General features: G+C 34.5%; 1 protein-coding gene across 1 annotated transcript in view; it reads right to left on the bottom strand.

The window, feature by feature from the left end:
- Positions 1 to 21805, bottom strand: part of LOC131029693 (ABC transporter I family member 6, chloroplastic) — a 76342-nt gene that overhangs the window by 13536 nt on the left and 41001 nt on the right. The window contains exons 2-4 of the mRNA XM_057960286.2: positions 17759 to 17809; positions 17441 to 17662; positions 16328 to 16450 (exon numbers count right to left, since the gene is read on the bottom strand). Of these exons, the coding sequence (XP_057816269.1) occupies positions 16328 to 16450; positions 17441 to 17662; positions 17759 to 17809 (396 nt within the window). The remainder of the gene's footprint in view (positions 1 to 16327; positions 16451 to 17440; positions 17663 to 17758; positions 17810 to 21805) is intronic.

Below are 21805 nucleotides of genomic sequence, written 5' to 3'. Positions count from 1 at the left end.
TTTCAGAACGCCAACTCACGGAAGAAAGCCAAGGATTGATGGGGAATGTGATGGACTGGGTATAGGTAGGACTTTTCCATATAGAGAAAGACCTGCCCGCGATCCATGCTTTGTCTATCTTCAATCGATCAAACTTAGGAAGTTTTGATCTTGCACTTATCCCTTGAATAAATGACTCCCAAGATGAAGGGAGACCCATTGAGTGCCAACATGGTTAACTCTTTGCTCTCTAAAGTGTGTCCAATGGTGATGGATTCTCATGAAGTATGAGGTGATGGATTCTCCTTTCGTCATTTTGATGTGGTGAAGTTGTTGCTTTCATGCAAGGGCTTGGCTTGTGTTGTTGATCTCATACATTTCCTCTAATGCTTTGAACATATCATATGCCGTCTCCAACTTGGAAATAATTGGCACAATGTGATCTTTCATAGAGTCAACCAACATCTTCATTGCTTTGTGGTTCTTTCTCTTCCATTGAAGCTTCTCATCCTCTTCGGTTGGTTCCGGTATGCCTTTCTTCACGAATTCGTCTAATTCGTTTTCACCCAAGGCAAGCATAATTCTAAACTTCCAAGATACAAAGTTTGATGCTCCCTCGAGTCTGTCTTCAACTCTAATTCCATTCACCATCTTGACATTTGATAGAAGTAGTCGAACTTAAGGACAATAGTGGAAGATAACCTTGCTTCTATAGATCTGATCTGATCTTTCCTTAAGCCTGCTCTGATACCATGTTAAGTTTTGATCAGATTTGAATAAACAGGGAATTTTTTAATTTTATTAATGCTTTGATCTCAATCACAAATGAATATTAATATGTTGAATATCTTCACCTGATGAACAATCTGAGATATATTGAAGCTTTGATCAGCAATGAAGTATAACCGATCTACTGTAGGTATATACTTTGATTCTTATCTATCAACTATAGTCATCTATTATTAGAGTTATCCAATGTTGTGTGATCGATCTGTAACCAATATATATAATTTGCTGATGTCGAAATACGATCTGGTTGCCTCTGTCTGCTGTATTTATATATTCGATATGTTATAGATCTGATATTGCTGACCGTATATGCTATCCGTTCCTTATAAGTCAAATTCGGTCAGATGTGCTATCATATATTAATCTCTGATGCAGGTATAACAATTAATATGCATCGATGGGTGACGTTGTCAAGAGTCGTCTCTCTTTAGAGATATATGACAGTCACAAGATATCGCACCCATTCACTAAGGGTGGCGGACAAGACATTAGTCGTCATAAACACAAGTTAATGCAAATAGACAATCGGTTATACCGATTAACAAATTCATTATTTTGTTTATTAACTTCTTATTAAACATGCACATTAGAACTCAACAGAAGTATAAGGCATGATATATATAAATAATCGAAATGTGAAATGTGTAAGGCCGATAGGCCATTCACACATTTTGATTTGCAGAGTCGGCTAGAAGGAGACCGACTGACGCTATATTATCAACATGGCATGTCTCTCACTGCTTCTTTACAGCTGATATTGACAAGACTATCAAAGTTTAAGTGCACAAGTCTTCTATGCCATAACCAACTCTCATCTTGTTGACCTATGTAACATCTTTCGTTGTTGATCTCATTGAGGATGTAAAGATTAATCAATGTTTTGTAAGCATTTGCTATCAATTTTCCATCTTTCTAGATTTCACATCCTTTGGGAAGAAATGTGACGACAAGCCCTTGATCAAATAGCTGACTTACACTCAAGATATTCTGCTTTAAACCCTTTAACATAAAGGAAATTCTCAGTTTTTGTTTTTCCATTGTCTAGACTGATGCCCCTTTCCCTTTTTATATATTTCTTCTTGTTGTCTCAAAATTTCACTGTCCTTTCATCTGCTTATTCAAGAGTAATGAATTTACTTTTGTCACTTATCATATGCCTTGAGCAACTGCTATCAACATACCATCAATCCCTTTTGTTTTGCGTATGTAGAGCTGTTTGAACAAACACGGGCTCTACGTTTTCTTTTGTCTCCTGATTCTTCTTTTTCCAAACCTTAGTTGGCTCATCCTCACTTTTGTTAGGAACAATGTCCTTGTTTTATCTCGAAGGCTCAACAAAAATAGTTTTGCAAAAACGTGATGTATGCCCAAAATTGTTGCACTTGTAACATATAATATTATAATCCATTAGAGGAGCAAAAAAATTATAATTTCTTTTGGTGAAGCTAAGATTATCACTTGCACGAGTTCTACGATCTACTACTTTGTGACCAAAATGATTGCATGAAAAACAATAGCCATTAAAGGAATGATGGAACCTGGTTATATATGGTTGTCTTTGACAGAAGGGCCTTCTAAAATTTTCCTTGTCTGCCTTTGGGAGTGGATTGTTCTTTTGTGGGATTATATTCTCATCCTTCTTGATCTCCTCTTTTTTGTCGTCCTTAGTGGAAATCTTGAAAGCCTTGATGTAGCTTTTTGGCTTTTCTTCATTTTCCTTTTGTAGTGGATCTATAGTAATAAAACTTGTTGTAGAACATAGATTTACTGCTGAGAGGGGGCAGGGGGCGAAGCGGCAGGGTGAAGCAGTAGTAAATGAAATAAATTGAATTCTTATTCAATTAATTCTTTTCAAGAACTTGTTCAAAACTTTTAATCTTAATCCTGAAATGAAAGCAATAAAATTTCAAGAATACATCACACAATGAGACTAATGCACAAAGGTATACGTAGAAACCCAATTTGGGAAAACCACAGTGAGAAATGCTGCTAGGATCCACCTTCCTAATCCAGCCTCACAGTTAATCCTCTTACAATCCTTTGAGCGCCAACTCAACCAAAATCCTTAACAGAGCAGCAAACCTCCAAATACACAACACAATGACTTGAGCACCAACTCAAGAATCTCGGAGCACCAACTCCAGAATCAAATCATTTACAGAGTATGCTCATTTATATATCAATTATACAAGCCAATTCCAACAATCTGAGATAGAAAAGAAATGTACTAAAATATAGTAAGTCTTGATGCCAACTGTCTCTGTATAACTGCAAAATGACGCACTGAAACAAATGCTGAGAAGTTTAACATGTTTCTGTATATCTGAAAGCAGATAAAGACCTGCAAACAACTTCCCCCAGTACTGTTGTTCGTCACATGCTATGATGTAATGTCCCCTACTAGATTTAGGCCTATTTTAACCATAATCAATCCATCTCAACCTACTTGTGACATAAACTAAGTTGATTAGGAGACAAAACTATGAATCAAGTCAATAATATTCCACAGTTCCAATTAATTTATCAATTATTAATGAGTAAATAGTTCATCTATTATACTAGATAATCAATCTATCATTCATAATTCTAGGTCTCATTCCCCAAGCTCTTAAATACTGGCAGTCTTAACAGAAAAAACACAGTTTTCTTTCTGTTATTAACTTATGAATTCTTCCTGATTTATATTAGTTTGTCGAATCAAACAATATTCTTTTACATTTATATATGTACTTGTATATATTTTATATTATATTTTTACATTATATATCTATATATATATATATATATACTCGGATATTAACATTATACGTATAACTGTAGAACAGTTCTCACAAGTATTATAATAATCATAATTATTATTTTGTTATTAATATTTGTATTATTATTAAATTCTTATTATTAGTGTTATTATTAAATCTTGTATATGAGCCAGCGGCTTCAAACACAATCACATATTAAGTACGTCCCATGCATATCAGCAAGAACAAAGATGTTACTGCCTGTAACATAATAACAGTTCTGATCTGATCTGATCCATCGTCTGACCTCCTTTTATGAGTACAGACTATACGATAATCCCCCATCTATAAGATGGTTGCCAATAACACCACCCCCCCTTGGAATGATATTCCAGTCTCCTTTAATATATCATGATGGGGTGCAATCTGGGTTGCAACTGTTTTTAATACAGCTTATCATCTTACCAATCACACCTCTTTGTAAATGGATTACTATTGTTTCAAGTGACATCGCATTCTTTGATAAAACTCTTAACCACCGATTATCATTTAATTAGTGTCTTAATTATAATTCATTCAACATACCAAACCACTAATCATTCTAATTTTTCAATGTCTTTTCCCCGAGTAACAATTTCTGATTGCATATGATCGCGCCCAGTAAGGGAGTTGCGTTCAGCCTCTATAGTCACGGTAATACTAATATTTGATTCATACTAATGCTATGCGCTTTACTTAAGCCTTTGTTTCATGTGATGAATGTTCGATTCCCATCGGTGGAAATCTCCAGTAGCTTAGTCACCACGATAGGCAATGATAATCGTTGAATGCTTACTCCTCGATCTCTGTTATTATCGATGATGTGTCAAGGATGTTGACCAGATTGCTGCCTTAGCCAATCGTTGTTGTGACTTCTCAATGGTGATATTATAGTCGCTGCCCCATATTATCGATGTCTCTGATATCCTCTTATGATTGAAATGGAAATAAAATCAATAATAATTCAAATATCTCCTATTGTTTCTAAAGGTGTGGGTAATATTATTTGGAGTGGATACGAACAGCTATCAGCGGCAATTATACTTGAAGTGAAGGAGAATCTACCGATATCGAAGCTTTAGAAATTAATTCATTATGCTTATAATATAATATTTATTTATTTTTAGTTGAATACTTCAAGAATATTATTAGTAATAAATATTAATTAAATAATAATATTTAATAAATAAATAAATTTCAAATAATCATTTGTTGTTAGTTATTATATCAATTAATAATAACAATTTATATATATATATATATATATAACGATCAAGGAGGGGACATGACATATGATCTGAAACTTAAACTCGGAAAACTATTACTGTTATAACGTCAGTGATGAACATAAACTCTCTGTAAAATATTCTGAAGATATCAATCATAAAACAAATCTGCAAGAGTGAATATCTAAAACAAAACACAACCAATGATACCTAGTCACCCATGCCACTTGTCTCTGTCAACAGCCTTTTTGTAATGCGGATTTCTTCAATTCAATTCGCTGATGAAGCATATAACATTCTTCAAAATCGACTTGTAATACTTTCATATACACTAAGTTACCGGTTTGGGTTCGGGTTCGGATTCGGATACGGATTCGCAGATTCAACAAAAAAAAAAAATTCTTGGGTATGGGTACGGGTTCATCCATATATATATATATATATATATATATATATATATATATTTTAATTATATATATTTTAATATGTTCAATATATACAATCCATACAAAAATAAAATATACAATGTGACTTTCCATACATAAATGATAAATGATAAATCATAAATACATAATTGCCAATGCCAATAAATATTCATATATCGCAAATGTAATCAGTAAACTAATAACTAAAGTCTAATATCATATTCATAATTTGCAAAAAAGATAATATTCAAGTTTCAAGTCTTTTTTAAAAAGTCATAAAAGGGCGAATTAGGGTTTTATTATTAAAAAACTATTTTTAAAAGTCTTTTTTTATTGTTTTTTTGACCCGTGGGCCCCATTTTTGGAAACCCACGAACCTGGGTTCACGCGGGTCCTCTTGGGTTCGACCTGGGTTCCACCCGGGTCCTTCCTAGGTGGTCGGGTTCCCTATGGGCAGGACCCACAAGGAACCTGACCACCTGGGAAGGACCTGAGTGGACCGGGCACGAACCAGGACCCGAACCCAGGCCAAAAAGGGAAGAACCGGTAACTTAGCATATACACTCATTGATTGATATACACATTCACCATATACACATCCATCATATATGTTTATTGTAAAATGCTTTGATTCACACGTCTTTTTTCAATCATGAACACACAATATTCCATCGAACCCATACCTTAAATACTATGCAGTAGTTCTAAAGTAGTTTGGAGGAAGTTGTAACTACTTGCAACCAATGTTTAGTTAATTGCCACATCATCCAATCACACTTTGTCTGTTTGTAAGGGTCAGTAACAAACTTTAAACAATATCAAACCACCTTCATCTATCGATGAAAAATAATAAAAACTACCAATTCCTTCCAACGATTGATGTGTCAATAAAAAGAAAATATTGATTGAAGCCAACATAAATAATCAAATATACAAGAAAAGAATATTGATCAGGTCACAATGAAATACATGTTCAGATAATCATTGACAAATTAAAAAGTTCAATCATGGACCATTCGCAGACATAATCAACAATCAACAAGATGCAGCCATACGAACTGATACATATTCCAAATAGCAGGTATTGCTGCCATCAATGTCATGTCATCAATCAATGTGTTATGCCTTCTGTTATGCAATCTGATCATTTCATTCTGATTTGACATCAATGAAAAAAGTATTCTAACACTTGTAGCCTCTTTTGATTTCTTTTGATCTTCAATAAAACCAAGACCAGTCTTAATAAATGGTGATCTTTGCAAATTGATGATTTCATCCAATCTTTCGGTGCTTGTGTCAAATATTAAGCTTCAATTCAATTGTTCAACTGATTTCTCCAATTCCTTTCTTAAGGAGACAAATTCAAGCTCCAATTTTTCACAATCGGAAAGCTGATCTTATATAGCCTCCTCAATCCATTTTGCCTCTACTAATTGAACTTTCAGATCTTCAATTATTTTGTCTGATTTTTCTTGAGCTTCACAAATTTCTTGAATTCGAACCTTTTTCATAAATCCTTTTCTTGAGCTTGTCGTTTTCTTTGTAAACATAGTGAAAGTTCTTCCTCAAGATCTACATCCTCTTCTTCATTGCATGCCTCTTTTTATCCTTCCTCTTCATTTTTATCATTTTCCACTTCCATCGCTAGGAAGAGTATTTCTTCTCCATCACTACTTGAACATTCTTTGCTACTTTCTTTTGATGAGCTATCACTCTTCTTTGAATAGAAACTCTTCTTGTTTTTTCAAGATTTCTTCTTCTTTTGATGATTCTTTTTCTCTTCCTTTATGTGATTGTCCTCTTCATCCTCACTACATTCACTTTTATCCTATGGACATTGGCAAAGTGTCCAATTTTACCACAATTAAAACATTTAAATGGAAAGTTTCTTGGATCCTTTCTTTAAATTTCTCATAAAAAGAGCTTCTTCGTCTATTTCATTGCATGAACTTGTGCTCCATTTGTATACTTTGCTTTTTCCCTTTCTTGAAGCTTTAAAGGCTGCCTCCTTTTGTGCTGGTTTGCCTTCAATCCTCATTTCATAGGCAGTAAGGATCCCATGCAACTCATCCTTTGTCAATGTCTCTAGATCTTTCATTTCTTCAGTTGCTGAAACTTTGGAATCAAATCTTAAGGGCGAAGATCTTAGAATCTTTGAACAACTATGGCTTCCTCAACTTCTTCACCAAGTCCTTCGATTGTATTTGCAATCTCATAAACACGAAGCAGATAAGAGGCTATGTTCTCTTCTTTCATCTTGAGACTTTCAAATTGCTTTTGGTGGGATTGAAGATTCGCCTTCTTCGCTTGACTATCTCCTTCATAGTTGTTCTTAACTTATCCCATAAGTCCTTCGCTGATTTGCAATCCATAACCTTCATGAACTCAGATTTGGATAGCCCACACAAAATCGAATGTTTGGCTTTTGCATTGTTCTCGTTTTCCTTCTTTCTAGCTTGATTTGTTGGGCAAGTGACGGAGGTGTGTAGCCATTCACCACCAATTGCAAAACATCATATCCTAGGGCATTCAAGTAGTCTCCATCCTTATGCTTCAAAAGGCATAATTTGTCCCACCAAAGAAAGGTGCCTTGTTTGATGAGAATCCATGTCCTTGCTCAGCCATAAGTGCTCTTATAGATCCACCTTCAAGCAGTTAGCCTATATCTGAAGGAACCTACTCTAATACCAATTGAGGACCACACAAATATACTAAGAGGGGAGGCAGGGGGTGAATCAACATATCAACAAACTTTTAAAAACTTGATTAGATGCAACAGCAATACTTCATAGACCTTGATCAACCACACATGCAAGATCTAGCAATTAAGAACACAAAAGAGCACAATATTTACGTGGAAACACTTGCGGGAGATAACAACACTAAAATATTGCTTTTATGCTGAAACTTATTACAAATTTTGTAGGCACCAACCCACACAAGACACCAATCCTCTTTAGATAATTTTGTAGGCACCAACCCATTGGGGACACCAATACCCACAACTAAGAACCAACTCAGCAAGACACACCAATCTCTTGAAGACGAGGCAACAACCTCCAAAAGAATGAAATGATAGATGTTTGACCTTCTTCAATCAGATCTGAAATCCTTCACAATTCTGCTCAAGAATCTCTACAAGTATTCTCTCTTAAGATCTGCATAGAAAGTCTTCCAAATCTGCAATGAACAGCCTTTTAAAATCTGCAACAACTCAATCTTGAAATCTGCAATAAAATTGCCCTCGAATCTGCAATAATTGTTCATTTCGGTCTGCAAAAAATCGCCAATAATCTTTTTGCATATTCTTTAATAATCTCTAACTATGAGATCTGAAATAATCTTCAATGAAATCTGCTCATAATTCTCAAAAAGCTCTGCTATTTATCTGCTCTTAATAAGAAAAATATTCAATGAATGGATGCCTTAATGATCTCAAAACAACCTATATTTATACCCTTCAATTCGCCCTTTCATGCCAAGAGTTATGCCTCCTCAATCAGGTTGGCCAAGGAGGGAAAAAGGTATTTTTATTTGATTTTCTTTTTGCCTCCCAAAATAAGCATCTATCATCATTAAGTCGGCTCCACAATGAATGCAATATTTTATTTATTTAAAACCTTATTGAACACGCCATCAAATGGAGGGAGGTCAGCTGTAAAGATAGAATTTATTTCCCCCATAAGGAGTTGGCCTTCGTTAATTAATTTTCTTTTGCCACTCTTTTGAGGTTGACCACATAAATTGATATAAGCATTTATTTTATCCAGGGCATATATAGCAAAGGGGGTCAACCTCTATATTAATATTAACTTTGCATCTTTATTCAATATTTTTCTTCTCCAGGATGCAAAACATGGGTCAGCCCTTGTAGACAAAAATTCATTTTTTTTGCAAATAAAAACTCTATAAAAGATGCCATAAATTTGTCATTTTTAAGTGTAACCCTGTTGTTCTTTAATCTTTGCCCTGCTGTCCTAAATAATAATCTCTTCATTTTTTCCCGATTGTCCTTTAATCTCTGCCCAACTGTCTTTTGACATCATTGACAATATTCCAACACTTTGAGCTCCAATCTCCCTAGTTTATCGGCCCTGGAGATTCTTCTTCATTGGTTTATCAGCGTCTAAAGAAAACAGCATATGCTTGTTGGAATGATGAGATAGAATTAATGCAAAAGTTGCCAAATATTCCTTAAACCACAACAATAAATCAAAGGCTAGAATGAGCACCAAGAATTCCATGCCCAAGTTGGAATATTTCCCACTTTATGCTTGGAAACTACTAATTTGACTTTCCCCATCACCTTCTGCAGTTCTAACGGAAACTTGCCATTTGCCAACAAATGTCAAATGGGCAATGAAATTCAAAATGTTGCTAAAACAAGCCTTGCCAAACATTCCTTAAACCACAACAATAATTCAAGGCTAGAATGGGCACCAAGAATCCAATGCCCAAGTTGGAATATTTCCCACTTCATGCTTGGAAACTGCTAATTTGACTTTGCCCTTCACCTTCTGCAGTTCTAACCGAAACTTGCCATTTGCCAACAAATGTCAAATGGGCAATGAAATTCAAAATGTTGCTAAAATAAGCCTTTCAAAACACCCATGCCATCAATTTTGTAGAAAATTTCAATAATATCTTTGATGACTAAATAAAATATTTGATTTAATCAAATCATTAAAAAATATATTATTTTCTAGGCTATCCATGTGTTCTGACTCAATATATTTGGACAAGTGGACTTACTATAAATAGTAAGTGCTGTTTTTGGAAAGGGTACATTACAGCAAGAACTCAAGAGGCACTGTGAAGAATATCTATTATGCACACACTTAGTAATTTTTTTATATATTTCATATGGTTAATTATATATAACTAAATTATTAAATAGCTATTACACAAAATAAAGAAATTAAAATTATATATGTATTTATAAATTAATTATTATAGCATTATATTTTAATCTATAACATATTAAATAGTTAATAAATTATTTAATATATATTTAGGATTTTTGAATATTTAAATATAATAGAGCTAATAATTAATAATTTAATCCTATATACAATGATTTTTTTACCTATGTTTAACTATTTATTATATAATATAATAGTAAATTATACTTATTATAATTTAAATCATTCTATCCTTAATATTCTCTGCTGAAAAAGAAAAAAATGAAGCCTTCAAATCTAATAGCAAGTCAAAGGAAATATATTTAATATATAAGCTAAGTAGTGAGCAACAAAGAAGAAGATCAAGAATGGTCCTCAACATCCTGATCAAATTTTAATACTCTACCCTTAGCATTTCAATAACGTCAATCATTCATTATAGAGAAAACACAACCCTTTCCCAAATGATTTTGAAACCTAGCTAATAGCAACTTGGATGAATCATTGATCAAAAAGAGAAGCTAAATTTATTAAAAAATACAAAGCAACAACTCAAAAAACTCAAAATATTTTTTTAATGAGATAACCCATGCCATAGTAAGGACTTTTGAATGTCCTCCCAAAACATCCCCTCTATGAAAGGAAAGTCCTAGGGATGTTTCCCTCTAGTGGTCTCATTTTGGGTGGCAAGGGGGTCTAGAAATATGTTGTTGTAAATATTTCACCAATGGAAGATAAGTTGCACATAAGGCCTTTAAGATTTGACAATAGGAGATTCACCAACAACGTACACCAAGTCCTGAGAATCTCCTAAATTGGCCTACCAAGATTGCTACTACCCATATTGACTTCACTACCACCTTTCCATGAGTGGGGAAAGTTAATGTGCCTATAAGCTGACCCTAGGAAACTATCTCTTTGCCCTATCTCCTTTATTCATGCATGTCTCATTCTATTTACTTCCTTGTTACTTTATATTACTTACTATCTTGCACGCCATTACTATGTTTATTGTCATCTATATTATCCTACTTATGGTTCATAACTTAACCATCCACCTTATTGCTGTTTTTATATCCCATGGCTTAGATGTCCTCCTTATTGTCCCTTTTATTATGTTATATGCATTGTCCTTTAAGTGTATCCACTAAAAGGGGCCTTCATTTTTCCATATTAAAAGTTGATATATAAGAAACTGTATCTTAGTGTATATGCAAACATTACCAAAAGTATAGGATAGTCGAAATGACAAGCAAAGGGAGATCTTTTTTTAAATAGATCAAATATTAAGAAAATTGAACCTCATTACCAGCTCAATAAACATAAACTAAAGCTATACGTAAAAACACGAAAAATCTGCCATAAATCATCAACCCTTTTAAGTATATTTAAATATTAAAAAAGAAAAGCTATTTTAAATTTATGTAAAGTTTGCTAAAAGCTTTATCATTCCTATTTGTTCATTTAGCTTTTATCAGTTTGATTGTTTTCATTTTTTTAGATGTGTATAGTTATACAATATCAAATAGTAAAAAATGACTGATTTATATCAGATTGTAATGTCCCCTCTCTAGGCCTAAGCATTTGGTGATCATTAGCCTTTTATGGGTTTCCCCGTAGGCTAATGTGTGTAGGGGGACTCTGTGGTTAGGTGGCTGTGCAATTCCCTTTTCAGTTGGTTTTGATCAATTTCAACTGAGGTCATTTCTGCATTTAATGGGATTATTAATTAATTAAATGTCATATTTAAGGCCTCGCACATTAATACATTTGATTAATTAATATTTATTTATTTGACCTTAGTGTGCACCCAAGTGATGATTAAAATGTAATATTTTAAATTTTAATATTTCCTAAGTTGAGCGCCTGAGTGGTGAATAAAATGAAATATTTCAGTTTTTAAATAAAGTGCCTATGTCTTTGGCATGGTAAGAAAGGAGGCATAAGGGATTTCTTTTATTATATAATTCTTCTAAGTTTGGCTTAAGTGGGGATGATTTAAAAATTATTTTATTTTCCCATTAATGGTCGTGGACTTAGTGAGCATCAAATTATTAAATGTATTGCATGTGTTTGGAATGGAGGATGGAAGGTAAATTAAAAATGAAGCTTTCCTTTCATTTTTGGTTTATGCATGCATGAAAAGAAGAAGAGAGGATTTGCAAAATTAATATTCTAATACCCTCCCTTAATGGTCATTCTATCTACTAACTACCCTACAGAAGACACTACAAGTCTTTTGATCACAAATGAAAAGAACACTCTGTTGCAGTGGAGACCCTCCCTGGATCTGAAAAGTGTTAATGACCAAGAATACCAGAATCCATCCAACCTGACGTTGGGTAACCAAACTGAAACCTGAAACCATGATTTTGAGGAAAATCGGCAAACCCTTTTGCAGAAGAGTATCAACTCCAAAACTGACTACAAGATACCACGGTTGTAGATGTTCGCCCTAGCAGGCGTGACCTAAACTGACTGCAACAAAGCTCGATTTTTTAGGATAAAAATCAATCAAAACCAGAGAACTTTGTGAATCACAAATCCCACGCGAACTTCGCATATTACAGATGATTTTTGAGGAAAAAATCATAAAAACCAGCAAACAATTTTTGAAGAAAAAATCGTGAAAACCTAGAAATCCCAAGCAAGCTTTGCGGATGACAGATAATAATTTTTAAGGAAAAAATTATAAACCTTGCGAACAATTTTTGAGGAAAAAAATGTGAAAACCAAGAAATCTGAGGTTACAAATCATTGTTTTTGTGGAAAAAAACGATAAAACCCAGATAATTAAAATCTTACGCAAATATCGCAGATTACAGATGAGATAATTTTTAAGGGAAAACTATAAACCCTACGAACAATTTTTGAGGAAAAAATCGTGAAAACCCTCCCATGATTTTTTTATGGAAAAAATCAAAAAACTGACAAACAATTTTTCAGGAAAAAATCGTGAAAACCCTAGGACTTGTAAGACGAGGTCTAGCCTAAATCAATCTGATAAAGGTAACGATATTCAGATATCGTGAACATGCAATGTTTCCAGGTGTTGTGACAGCTGTTGAACTTTTGACTGTGTTCCAACATGATGTTGGTCAAAGATGCCATCACAAAAATGGAGGTTGAACGAGGTCAACCTAGTGAAAGCATGAGACAGAAGAATCTGATTCAAAAATCAAAATAGAAGCAACTACACAAAAAATTTGAAACCCTGGAGGAGAATTCTGGCACAAATTCTAAGGCACGAATTTTGAGGTTTGGAAGAAACCCAAAAATTAAAATTTTCTGCAAACTTAAAACCTGAAATTTTTCCTGAAAATAATCAAAAAAAAATAATAATTTGCAGAAAATAAAAAAATACCTCTGATTTTTTTTGTAAAAAAAATAGAAAAATATTGACGATTTTTTTTCCAAAAAAATGCAAAAACAAATAGGGGCAGAAACCCTAGGTCGGATGTACAACATAAACGGCCCCCAGAAGACACCAAAATTCCCGACGTCCACAGAATTAGTAGAAATCGCTGACTGTTTTTAAATTCCAAGGCAAATTCGCTGGCACAAAATTCAAGGCACGAAAAACGAGGCACCCAGAAAAATATGAGACCAACCAAAAAAAGCTCTCAAAAAACCCACCAAGAATCTGAAAATTAGAATGCAGATCTGACGGCTCAAAAATTGAGGCACAAAAAACGATGCACCCAGAAAAATCTAACGACGACCCAGTTGAGGTCTCGAAAAACCCATCAAGAATCTGCAACCAGAATAAAATTTCAACTTGAAATGAAGGGTCAAAACCCTAGTCGAAAATTGCAGAAACCCTAGGAAAATTTTCAATCTGCAAAAAAAACATGAACTGCTGCCCAGCACAAAGAAATTTGTCCACGAACTAGAAACCCTCGAAACACAAAAATCAAAATGCAGATCCGACGGCTCAAAAATCGAGGCACAAAAAACGATGCACACAGAAAAATATGACAACCACCTAGTTGAAGTCTCGAAAAACCCATCAAGAATATGCAACTAGAATAAAATTTCAACTTGAACTGAAGGGTCAAAACCCTAGTCGAAAATTGCAGAAACCCTAGGAAAATTTTCAATCTGCAAAAGAAACATGAACTGCTGCCCAGCACAAAGAAATTCATCCACAAACCAGAAACCTTCGAAACCCTCAAAAAGCCTTCAAAAAAGCAAAATCGTTTTTTTATAAAAAAAACTAATTAAAAAAAATTTGGAAAATATTCCAAAAAGAAGGCCATGAATTTTATTAAAAAATTCGCCAAACTTTAAAGAATCCCATTGACCCGCTCTGATACCATAAAAAATAAATTGAATGAATGATTCAATAATCGGACGATTACATTGAACGATATACACACGTATATATAGAGGTTACAAGACGATGATGTTCTATAATTAGAACATAACATTAAAGTAAAAGATTAAAGAGCTAAACGCTAAATTAAGCGTGAAAGCTAAATTAAGCTTAAAAGCTAATTAACTAAAAAGAAAAAGCTAAATGCTAAATAAAGCTTAAAAGCTAATTAACTAAAAAGCTAAATGACCATTAAACAAGGAACTAAATATAGGTGACTAAAATATAATTAAATATTCTAATAGTTTTGGGGTTTACAGACCTCTTGGAGGGCAAGATTCTTTCTTGAGGACATCATCTTTGGGAATAAAAGATCTCTCCAGGATGGTAGATTGATTGTCTCATTTCAGGGGCAATATCTAGCTTCTCAATAACAGTGATTTTGAGCAGGTTTTGATATTTTTGATTTAGTATTCTCAGGAAATGATGAAGATGTTTCTGGTTTTTTGAATGTAAGCATTTGCAAATAATATTTCATATGGATTTTGGGCTTTTGGAGTGTTTATTCATTTAATCATATTTTGGAGGATTGTCTCTTATTGTTGTACATGGGAAATGGAATGAAAAAATCAAGAAGGGAATCGACCAGGGCAAATGAAGGCTGAAATCGATATGGGTATTTTTCCAGTATTTTAATCGCATAGAAGCATCCTTATTTGGTGGCTCTTTCTCTAGAAATCGCTGGAGTTTATTTATTCTAAAGGGATCAAATCATGCTTGAGGGCTGTTTTAATTCATGAGCATGGCATAGGTACTGGTGATGAATTGTTCTGTTTATTGGGGTCTATTTCAGTCAATTTGCTGGCGCCTACACTCTCAGATCATAGACTGCGTGCTGTTTGGATGATTAGATGCAAAATTTAATATTCAGTATTTGAAGCAAGGTATCGCCCCTGCTGGAAGTTGCGTGGATTTCTTGTTCCAGAGATTCTTGCCTTTATCAAGACCAGATTGGTTTTTTTCATGGGAATTGAAAAGGTTCTGAGTATTGCTTCTTGTGTGTGGTTAAGAGTTAAGGCAGTTTTGGAGTGGCTAGGAGAATTTAATGCTGGTCGCTGTTTTCTTCATGTTCAGTGATTTAATACCAGCAAATAGTGTTCTGGCAGTCTTGGCTGGATGTTTTGAATATTTTTTGCTGTATACACGCTGATTAAGGAATTAGTGGGAAGGTGCTTGGAAAACTATTGCTGCTTATTGAGAGGACCTTTCATGCCTAATGTGGAGAAACTCACTACTGTGCAAACTGTCATCAATCAGATTTATCATTTGGACTGTCATTTCCAGATTGTAGCTGTAGCTGATAATGAAAGATTAAAAAAAATTATTGTAATCTGAACCTGCAATTTTCTTGGAAGCATAATCAAGGTGCTTTTATCTTTAATTGGTTGAATTAGTTGTTCTTTCAATTTGCAATCTGAAGTTTGAAGACTTTTTTCCATGTTCTATGAATGGCACTATGGATGTATGAAAATTTCTGTTCAAAACATGCATTAAAATTTAAACTTATCCCAAGTTGGCAAAAAACACTTTACATTGGCAAGGAAAATCAAAAAGAAAAATCTGACAGAAATCATCAACCCTTTTAATATATTTTAGTATAAAAAAAATTATTTTGAATTTATGTGAAGTTCACTAAGCTTTATCATTCCTATTTGTTTATTTAGCTTTTATCAGTTTGATTGTTTTCATTTTTTTAAGATATGCATACAACATCAATAGTTAAAAATGATTGATTTATATCAGATAGTGACGGTCAAAATGTGTACCGCAAGTTGCAGATTTTCATTGCATTTTCTACATATCAAATAGTAAAAATGATTGATTGGTATCAGATAGTAAGGGTCAAAATGTGTACCGCAAGTTGCAGAATTTCATTGCGTTTTTTCTCACCACCACTAAATCCTTCGTTAACATTGCGGTCCAAGAATTTTGGATCCATATTTAGCATTGCAAGCTTTGGGGAAAGGAAACCATAGAACTGCATGAAAACCCCAAAATTGTAATTCAGTTTATCACTTACAAAGCAGCTTGAACAAAAATTATGATTAGCTATACTTTCAAAAAAAGAAATCTTGGGGGAAATCATTTAGATTTATGAACAACAAAATTCTTTCATAATTCAATATTATCAATAATCAGCCAAAGCTACTCAAGCAAAAAGGAGGCTAAGAAGCATATCGATGTTCAAAGTCAGAAGCAGGATGAAAAAAACTCAAAAATGTACCAAAATAATGTTGCCCTACTCACAGATCATAGCTTTCAGAAAAGCTGTAGGTAAAAGCAAACATGCAGACTTGTAAGTCTGCATTTTCATTAATTATATTATAAAATTCACTTTAAAGGTCACGTGTCTTAACTAAGTGAAAAATATAAATTCACTTTAAAGGTCACATGTCTTAACTAAGTGAATCTCTCAAAAAGAAAAACAGAATGTAAAGAATTATTTTTAAGATAGAAACCATAGAAGCAATACTCTGGAAAAAATCGTGATTCGGAAAAAATTGCAGGTGCCGCCGATTAATTCCTTAAAAGAAGGATAAAAATTGTTGACTTGGTCAACGATTTTTTGCCGATTAAATCACTAATAATCGCAATTGAAACCAGCCAACACAAAACAATAGAAAACCTGTGGCTATTACACTGAAGTAGATTTATATGATCACTATGCACATGAATGTTGAAGCATGAGCAACTTCACCAGAAATTGGCATTGCATTCTCTCTAACAGACATATGACAAAAAGCAAACAAAAAAATATGTAAAAACAATAACAACTAACCAGAAAGAATGAAACAACATATTTAATGGAGCTTTTAGATGCTAACCAAGCATCTGTGTCTTAAACTGCAAGTGCCAAAGCACTTATGTACCACAAGAAGGGAAAGAAAGGACCACATAAATCCCATGGGAATTATCTAATTCAGATATATTGAGATCTTGTCCTAGGAATAAATGTTCAAATGCACACCTCAAGGGGACCAAATTCTGGAAGACCAAGGGTTGCTCTTCGAGCATTACATGCCATCCGCAGAAAATCCATGTTGCTCACACCTGGGATCTCAACTGGAGACTGAAAACTCATAAATAAGCCAGCATGGCTTCTCTCTTCAGGCTCCTTATCCAGCAAGCTCTCGCCTTTGAAAATCACTGTACCCCCAGTAACCTCATAATCAGGATGACCCACAAGAACCTGTATTTAATGCCAACAAGATTCAGATAATATATATCCTAAATCTTTTGTTTAACAATAAAAAATGTGAAAAAAACAGTTTTTAAATCGCCTTGCCTTCGAGAAAGTACTCTTTCCAGACCCATTTTTTCCCATGATCGCGTGAACCTGCAAGGAAACCAAACCATCTAAGAGTTTTCACCAAGTCCTGTAAATGAGCATTCTAGTTCTAAAAATATCTTTATTTATGCAATGTTTAGCTAAGCATTTGATAGAAGGTTCTATAAGCATAGATAAGAATTGTAAACATGTGTTTATTAGATTCCTTGAGGATTTTGTTGTTTTATTTCTTTTTTTGATCTTTGAAATATTTAAGCATAGGAAAAAAAAGGGATATACTGACAAAACTTTCAACTTGATTTTGATTTTTAAAAAATCACTAAAGATTTAAGGAACAAATAGAGGCTCATGTGATGGCTAGGGAAAAAAACCAAGAGAGAGAGAGAGAGAGAGAGGGCTGAAGAAGGCATAAGAATTCGAACTGATAGAAAATGGCAGATGTATGAATTGACACAATCACATTCTTGTACATTTACGTGACTTCCATGAAATTATCTAGTAGTGAAAACCATAATAACTGAAGACACTATCAGTGCACAATTTCCTGTAGCAAGCAATGCTGCAAAAACTCTAGTTGTGAGTGCCAGTGTCACTAAGTAGCTAGGATGCACCAAAGTCAGTTGTTTTGGGATCCTTGACAAAGGCATCAATGAACATTTGTCAGAAAATCAATTGTCGTCATTACCAAAATAGTATCAAGGGAGCAAAGCAAGGTCTAGTCTTGGCACAAAGACAATATCATCATTACCTACACTCAATCGAGAGCAAAGCCAGGACTTATCTTGGCACAAAGACAATATTATCATTACCTACACTCTAGCCATACACGCACAGACACTCCATTGTTACAGGATAGAATTGCAAACATTGAGTCTGAACCTGCTCAAATGCATACTATCAGCCTGCTGTGCATACTCACCAAACTAGGGAAATTTGAAACATAGCCAACTCAGTGCTGCAAGAGTACTCGTTTTGTGGCTTTACAATATGATCTGCCTATATGAGGGCCAAGTGGTCAGCTTCATGTCATTTGAAAGGGAGCAATTTTTGACAGTTTAAGCAAAGGTGCATTGTAAGCCTTGAGTAACTTAGTTTAAAGTGCGTTAAGCATGCAAACAAAGTTTTATAAGGATCATGGTAAGTAGCTTTAGCTTCCTTTCAGAGCTTTGAACCTCTCTTTCTTTCAGATAAAGCCAAATCTTCTGACCAAATTGAAAGTAATGAGAGACCCAATGTATATCACAACTCTTGATAAACATGTTGAACCTTCCAAAGAAACTGCTCAATCTTACCTGTTTAACTTCGTATTGAGTTGTGGAATACATGCAACGCGTATCAAAATAATTACTTTTCAACATGGTAAATGTCATATTGCAATGCGCATAGTAGCAGTAGATTGATACTGAAAGGATATATGTCCAATAAAAATGAGATAAACTGAGCACAAAGATGTCATGGATGACTAATGATCTTTTCCTTGGTTTCACAATGCTGAATGCTTTATATGAACTCATCAACAAGAAAGAGGTAATTAGAAGATGAATATACTCGTTAACAGAAAAGAGGTGATTAATAGATGAATATGCATCTTTTCTAAACCACATTATATGAACAGGGGCTTAAAAATGGACAATTTCTTAGCTGTATGCATATCAGGTAAGAAACAGACTTGATCAAGTAAGCAACAGACTTATTCAAGTAAGCTGCATATCTGTTTAGGCAGCTTACAACACGGCCTTACAAATAAGCCACTATTTCTGCCAACCATGCCCTGGATGAAAGCATACAGGAGGACTGAGGTACATGTATGTGTCGTGTATATTCGATAACACCTACACTTATGCAAAATGTAATGATGTGATAAAGTCATATCAAATCCAGGTTGTAATTAATAATTAAGAGGGGCCATTTCAAAAAGATGAGTATTTAATAGTGATTTAGTGAAGTGACTAATTATTAAAGTGGAGATGACTAACAAATGATTAGGTAAGAAGTTGTCCAAGTGATTGTGAGTCCCCAGTCTTTAAAAAGCAGTGTGAGTTTCCTAAGAAGGACATTCATCCTCTCCATCCTCTCCCAAGTACGTACAATTCTCTGATTTTAAATCAATGGATTTATAAAAGGAAGGCAGAAATTTCTCAAAGTAGTTGCAATACTAGAGCTGTTGCCATTCTCGCTGGAAGACACCCAGATGGATTCTCAGAATGAGGTACCCAATACAGGCATAGAATGAAGTTACCTTATTCATTATTTCATAAGATAGTTGTTTGCTTTCATTTCTTGTACATATTCTCTCATGTAATTGTCTTGGAGATCAGTTCTTTCTGCAAATGGAAATGTACCATCTGGAGATTGCTCTGTGTTAAGCATATGTCCTTGACTCCTTGGATTTGACAAATCAAGTGTTTTGCATCAACGGATCAAGGTTTAAAAACTGGATTAATTAGAGTCTGGGAATAGAAACAGCAACAAAGCTTCTTAAAAAAAGGAATCTACAAGTTGCACAGATCTTTTCACCACCAACTCACGAAATCTTCAGCCCCTTCTATGGGATCTACAATTGAAACAGTAAAGTTTCGAGGTAATTGCAAGATAATATTATTTTCAAAAGAACAAACGTTCTTATAGCAATTACAAGGAACAATGTTTCCTAAACGAAACAATCGTCAAAATAGAAACAGACTAATTGAACTAATATTACATGTAAAATACATTATTGACCATTAAATAAGATATAATAATATTATTCTACTACCCTCCCTTAATGGTCAATCTGTCAACTACACCAAGTTGCCCCCTAGATTTTACAAACTTTTCTGGGCTCAGAGACTTGGTGAGGATGTCTGCAATCTGATCCTCAGTTGGAACATACTGCAACTAAATTGATACGTCTTCAACCTAATGAAATGACAATGAAGCTCAACATGCTTTGTTCTTTCATGGAAGACCGGATTTTTGGAAAGTTTGAGCACCCCTTGATTGTCACAGTAGAGGGGTGAAGGCCCTGCTTGAGACATTTGCATGTCCGAAAACATCCTTCGAAGCCAACCTACCTCACAAGCTGCTTTAACAATTCCCCAATACTCTGCTTCGGTCGAGGAAAGAGCTACTGCTTGTTGCTTCTTGCTGGTCCATGTGACTGCATCTATTCCCAGACTGAAGACATACCCAGATGTAGACTTCCTATCATCAACAGAACCTACCCAATCCGAGTCATTGAAACCAATGAGTCTAAGATCTTTGCTTCTGCCATATAGAATGCCAAAGTCAAAAGTGCTTTTCAAATATCTCAACACACGCTTCATTGCAACCCAGTGTTCATAGGTAGGGGCTGTCATGAAGTGAGAGAGGTAACTCACAACATAACTCAGGTCAAGTCTAGTGGTGGTGAGATAGATGAGACTGCCCACTAGTTGCCTAAACAAGGATTCATTCGCTACGCGTGAATCTGGTTTGGCTGACAACTTCAGCCCTTTCTCCATAGGTGTAGAGGTGGGTTTGCAATCCTACATCTAAAACTTATCAAGCAGACTCTTGGTGTACTTCGACTAAGAGATAAAGATACTGCCATCTATCTGCCAAAACTCAACACCCAAACAGTAATGCAGAAGTCCCAAGTTTGTCATGTCAAAGGTCTGACACAAACTCGGTTTGATCTGTTTGATCAAAAGTGTTGAACTACCAGTGATAATCAAATCATCAACATAGATGACAAGCAAAAGAATACCATCACCAGTAGTTTTGACATACAGATTGGAATCGGAAGGACTCCTCTAAAAGCCTTGATCACTGAGGTACTTATCAATTTTTATGTACCAAGCTCGAGGAGCCTGTTTCAGGCCACAGAGTGCTTTCACCAGTCTGCATACCTAGTGTTCTTTACTGGCGACCTTGAATCCTTGAGGCTGCGTCATGTAGACTTCTTCCTAACTCACTATTGAGGAATGCACTCTTGATATCCATTTGATAGACTTTCCAACCAAACTAAGCTAACAAGGCAAGGACGAGCCGAATTGTACTCATTTTGGTTGTAGGAGCAAAAGT

Source organism: Cryptomeria japonica, chromosome 9 (assembly GCF_030272615.1).
Source record: "Cryptomeria japonica chromosome 9, Sugi_1.0, whole genome shotgun sequence".
NCBI lineage: Eukaryota > Viridiplantae > Streptophyta > Pinopsida > Cupressales > Cupressaceae > Cryptomeria > Cryptomeria japonica.
Note: the sequence above shows the minus strand (reverse complement) of the source record. Positions and strands in the feature narration are given on the sequence as shown.